Genomic DNA, 5,665 nt, shown 5'->3' on the forward strand with positions numbered 1-5,665 from the left:
TATCTCACCTCCTGGGATGCACTAAAAACCTTGTTGCATTTCTGCACCAACACAAAACTGATCATCTCAAAAGATTGAAAAACGACTGAGCAATAGTGTTTTGCATTCTGAGGTGCCCCGGGCTCACAACGATGGCCGGGTGAGGAGATTTGACAAATTCATACGTTTATAAGTGATAGGAGTAGAATTAGGCCATTCGGCCCATCAAGTCAACTCCGCCATTCAATCATGGCTGATCTACAGTATCTTTCCCTCTCAACCCCATTCTCCTGCCTTCTCCCCATAACCCCAGACACCCGTACCAATGAAGATATCACAAAATGCTGGAGTAACTCAGCGGGTCAGGCAGCATCTCTGGAGACAGGGAATGGGTGAAGTTTCGGGTCGAGACCCTTTGTGATACCTTCAATTTGTACCAGCGTCTGCGGTTATTTTCCTACAAGTACCAACGAAGAAGTGAGGTATCACAAAATGCTGGAGTAACTCAGCGGGTCAGGCAGCATCTCTGGAGAGAAGGAATGGGTGACGTTTCGGGTCGAGACCCTTCTTCAGTCCATGATACAAGAAGAAGGGTCTCGACCCGAAACTTCACCCATTCCTTCTCTCCAGACATGCTGCCTGACCCGCTGAGTTACTCCAGCATTGTGTGATACCTTCGGTTTGTACCAGCATCTGCAGTTACTTTCCTAATGAAGAAGTGAGGATGTACACACTGAGGAAATGTCATGACCCCCCCCCCCCCCACCCCCACAAATATATCAGGAGAGCAGCAGAACACTAACAAACCCACCCTACACCACTGTACACCTACACCACTGCACGCGCAAACATCGTTCACAATCATTCCCCCCTCAATTTACCCAGGGTGCCAAGGAGTCTTGTAACTGCCTCAAATATGCAATGAAACTAAGACTACTGTGTCTACTATGATGACTTCAGAAGGGGACTGCCAACGATCGCCGAACCTATGGAAGACACAGTGTGCTGGAGTGGCCCAGCGGGTCAGACAGCACCATGTAGGCAGGTACATGGATAGGACAGGTTTGGAGGGATATGGACCAAATGCAGGCAGGTGAGACTGGTGTAGCTGGGACATGTTGGCCAGTGAGGGCAAGTGGGGCCGAAGGGCCTGTTTCCACGCCGTATTACTCTACGACTCTATGACTCTATCTCTGGAGAACAGGGATAGGTGGCGTTTCGGGTCGCGACCCTTCTTCAGATCCCTCAAATCAGTCTGAAGAAGGGTTCCAGGCTGAAACGTCAATGGGGATGTGTGGGATGAAATAAACATTTTCAATGTGATCATGGCTGATCATTCTCAATCAGTACCCCGTTCCTGCCTTCTCCCCATACCCCCTGACTCCGCTATCCTTAAGAGCTCTATCTAGCTCTCTCTTGAATGCATTCAGAGAATTGGCCTCCACTGCCTTCTGAGGCAGAGAATTCCACAGATTCACAACTCTCTGACTGAAAATGTTTTTCCTCATCTCCGTTCTAAATGGCCTACCCCTTATTCTTAAACTGTGGCCCCTGGTTCTGGACTCCCCCAACATTGGGAACATGTTTCCAATTGACTCCAGCATCTTCCCCACCACATAGCATGGAAGCAGGCCCTTCGGCCCACCGGGTCCATTACTGACCATTGGTGTCCCACACACTTTATTCTATGTTATTCCACTTTCCCATCCACTCCCTACACACTACACACTACATACTGCAGCCAACTGACCTACACACCTGCACGTCTTTGGAGCGTGGGAGGCAACCGGAGCACCCGGAGAAATCCCACAGGGAGAATGTACAAACTCCTCGCAGACAGCACCCGTAGTCAGGATCGAACCCGGGAGCCTGGCGCTGCAAGGCAGAAGCTCTGCCGCCGTGCCACCGGGCTGCCCAGCGTTCAGGACTTGACTTCTCTGCTGAAATAATAACGTTGCAGCCACACGCTGTGATGCTGCAGCTACCCAGCCTGTTAGTTGGTCAGGACCTCAAAGAACCTCTGTTGTCCAAAAACAAAATAAAACTTTGTCAGCAAAGCTTATTTCTGAGCGTCACCTCTCTGACTTCCTTGTGTAGTTGAGTGTGAATGTTTGATTTCACTGTGAGTAACAAAGGTCAAGAAAAATTTCAGAGCAACATGATCTATACACTAAAACTAGATTTATGTGTATACATAATCTATATACTAAAACTCTCGTTTGTTTGTTTGTTTGTTCCTGAACTACAGCCAAAACGGTGCACGATAGCACGACAATTATAGGCCCAGCTTACTCACCGTCGTCCCTTTGGTGCTAATGGAAGAAGTTTCATTGAAATCGGGGTTATATTTTTAAAGTTATTCACATTTTAAAGTTTAAATCTATCTCCTAGGGAGGGAGGGGGGAGGGAGGGAGGGAGGAGTGAGGATAAGGGGGGTTGAAGGGGATGGAGTGGGGGGGAGGGGAAAGGGGAGGGGGAGGGAAGGGGGAGAGGGAAGGGGGGAGTAGGGAGGGAAGGGAGGGGCGGTGGGGGAGGGAGGGGGTGAGGGGGGGAGGGAAGGGGAGGGAGGGGGAGAGGGGAATGGAGGGGGAGGGGAGGGAGAGGGTAGGGGGGAGTGGGAGGGAGGGGAGGAGGAGGGGGGAGCGGGAAGGGGGGGAGGGAAGGGGGGAGTGGGAGAGAGGGGTAAGGGGGAGGAGGGGGTAGGGGGTATAAGACAATAACTGCAGATGCTGGTACAAATCGAAGGTATTTATTCACAAAATGCTGGAGTAACTCAGCGGGTCAGGCAGCATCTCAGGATTGAAGGTATGGGTCGAGACCCTTCTTCAGTCTGAGGGTCTTCAACAGAGATGAATCAAATGGGGAGAGGGGAGAGGGGAGAGGGGAGAGGGGAGAGGGGAGAGGGGAGAGGGGAGAGGGGAGAGGGGAGAGGGGAGAGGGGAGAGACTCATTCTTGTATAAGAAAATAACTGCAGATGCTGGTACAAATCGATTTATTCACAAAATGCTGGAGTAACTCAGCAGGTCAGGCAGCATCTCAGAGAGAAGGAATGGGTGACGTTTCGGGTCGACCCGAGACTAATTCTTGATTGTGCTGCTGGCCTTGCTGAGGAAGTGTAACATATAACAACTACAGCATGGAAACAGGCCTGTCCGGCCCTACCAGTCCACGCCGACCATTTTCCCTGACCTAGTCTCATCTACCTGCACTCAGACCATAACCCTCCAATCCCCTCCTATCCAGTGAAGATGGAGTCAATGGATGGGAGATTGGTTTGCGTGATGGTCTGGGCTGCGTTCACAATTCTCTGCGTACACAACAAATATCCGTAAGACTTCAGACTGCTTTGACCTGGAACATTAATTCTGTTTTCGCAGCCAACGGCTCCACGAGGGGAGTGGGGAGGGGAGGGGGGAGGGGGGAGTGGAGAGAGGGGGAGGGGAGGGAGGGGAATGGAGGTGGGGAGGGGGAGTGGGAGAGAGGGGGAGGGGAGGGGAGGGGGTAGGGAGGGAGGGGGTAGGGGCTGTGGGAGGGGGGGGGGTAGGGGGGGGAGTGGGAGGAGAGGGGGGAGGGGGGAGGGGGAGAGAGGGGGGAGGGGGGAGAGGGAGAGAAGGGGGAGGGGGCTGTGGGAGAGAGGGAGAGGGGGAGGGAGGGGGGTAGGGGGGAGTGGGAGGGAGGGGGTGGGGGGAAAGGGGAAGGGGGGAGGGAGAGGTGCTGCACCAATGCAGGAGAGGTTTGGGCTACCTGGTCTAGTAATAACTACAGATGTGCAGCACTTTGGTCAATGTGGGTTGTTTTTAAATGTGCTATACAAATAAAATTGACTTGACTTGACTTGACCAAACAGAGAATGAAGAGTGAATGAAGCTTCAATGTGTGAGGGTAACTCAGTTTGATAGTTACTGCCATAATACTGACAGGGGGCTGTTTGAAGTGTTAAATGAATCAGCTGCGTGATCCTCAGTTGTCGGTTCCCTTTCTCCAGCTGTAAGTAATGTGTTTGGTCCGGGTTTTGTAATAACAACCCATGACCCTGCAAGCAGAAACATCTTGCGTTTGCCAAGCTCTGTGGCAAGTTTGGCTGAGGACGTGGAGTGTCACTAACCAGCCTTGTGCTCTAGAGCCCGGGCTGACAAAGGGTAAGGATGAACCTGTCCAACAGCACTGGGAAGCGGACTCCACTCTGGGCCAGGGGACCCTGGTAGCGACAAGCATCATCCTCGGGGTAACCTGCCTGGTTGGGGTACCCGGCAACTCCATGGTCATCTGGGTGATCGTGTGGAAGATGAAGCAGCGACCACCCACCACTCTGCTCATCCTCAACCTGGCCATCGCAGACCTGGTGGTCTTGGCCACCCTGCCATTGTGGATCTACTCCATCACCAACGGCTGGGTGTTCGGCCAGACCTCATGCAAGGTGCTAACCTACCTCATCTACTGTAACCTGTACGGCAGCGTGTTCTTCATCACACTGATGAGCGTGGACCGCTTCATGGCCGTCATCTACCCATTCGCCTCCATCGCTGGAGGAAGGAGAGCTCTGTTGGCTGGGCAGTGCTTGTGGTCTGGGTGATGTCCTTCCTCTTCGCTGTCCCTGTGGTCCTGGTGAAGAAGGTGGAGACAGTGGGCGGCCATCCCACCTGCACACTCCGCGAGTACGACTCCCAGGCCCAGGAGATCGCCTTCCTGGTGGTGGAGACCCTAGTTGGCTTCGTGGGCCCCCTCACTGTCCTGGCTGTCTGCTACGCCCACGTGGCCAGGAGACTCAACCGGATGACCTTCAAGACCAAGAACAGGTCTGAGATGCTGATCGCCAGCATCGTCTTGGCATTCATCATCTGCTGGCTACCCTACCACCTGTGCAACGTGATTGAGTTTGCCTCTCTGGTGGCGGTGGACCCGGGCTCGGACGCCATGAACGTACTTGATCACATCTCCGAGGTGGGGTCCTACGTGACTGGGGCATTGGCCTTCATCAGCAGCAGCATTAACCCCTTGCTCTACGCCTTCGCTGCCAGGCGCTTACGGGACGGCTTTCGGTCTTCGGTGATGGCAAAAGTCTTTGAGCAAATGGTCCACTCCACCAAAGACGAATACTCCATGGATCGCTTTAATACCACAACGGTGGACAGCATCCAAGACCTCTAAACCTATTTGGCGTCGTTAATTAACAGTCGCATTCCCCCCTGAATGGATATCCCAAACTGTGCAGCACATCAGTAAATAGCTGCAGAAATAACTGGCTGACTTGCACTGTGATCCCTACAGACCAGACCGTTTTTACACAGAAGTAAATGGTACATTTGATTCATCTCTGTTGAAGACCCTCAGACTGAAGAAGGGTCTCGACCCATTCCTTTTCTCCCGAGATGCTGCCTGACCTGCTGAGTTACTCCAGCATTTTGTGAATAAATACCTTCGATTTGTACCAGCATCTGCAGTTATTTTCTTCTACTATCTGTTGCAGCCAAGATTGCCTGGTAAATTTCTAATTGAAAAGTTTGTACCAATAGTTTCCGTCTTTGAGTGCCGCAGAATGTAACGAACATTTTACAACGATTGGGAAATTCGATGCAATAAATCAGTTAAGCTAATCAGTATACATTTAGACAACCCAGAGAAAGAAAATTAGAAACAGTTTTAAAACAGAATAAAGTTCAAGTAGGATAAGAAAATAACTGCAGA

The 5,665-nt window shown here is 51.9% G+C and overlaps 1 protein-coding gene across 1 annotated transcript; it reads left to right on the forward strand.

Moving 5' to 3' along the window:
- The first annotated feature begins 4,125 nt into the window (after positions 1–4,125).
- Positions 4,126–5,355, forward strand: LOC144594773 (leukotriene B4 receptor 1). The gene is given in 3 exon segments (XM_078401622.1): positions 4,126–4,147; positions 4,150–4,497; positions 4,500–5,355. Coding segments are annotated over 3 exon segments (999 nt in total). The 3' UTR covers positions 5,129–5,355.
- Positions 5,356–5,665: the final 310 nt, after the last annotated feature.

The sequence above is a fragment of the Rhinoraja longicauda genome, chromosome 6, assembly GCF_053455715.1.
Source record: "Rhinoraja longicauda isolate Sanriku21f chromosome 6, sRhiLon1.1, whole genome shotgun sequence".
Lineage (NCBI taxonomy): Eukaryota > Metazoa > Chordata > Chondrichthyes > Rajiformes > Arhynchobatidae > Rhinoraja > Rhinoraja longicauda.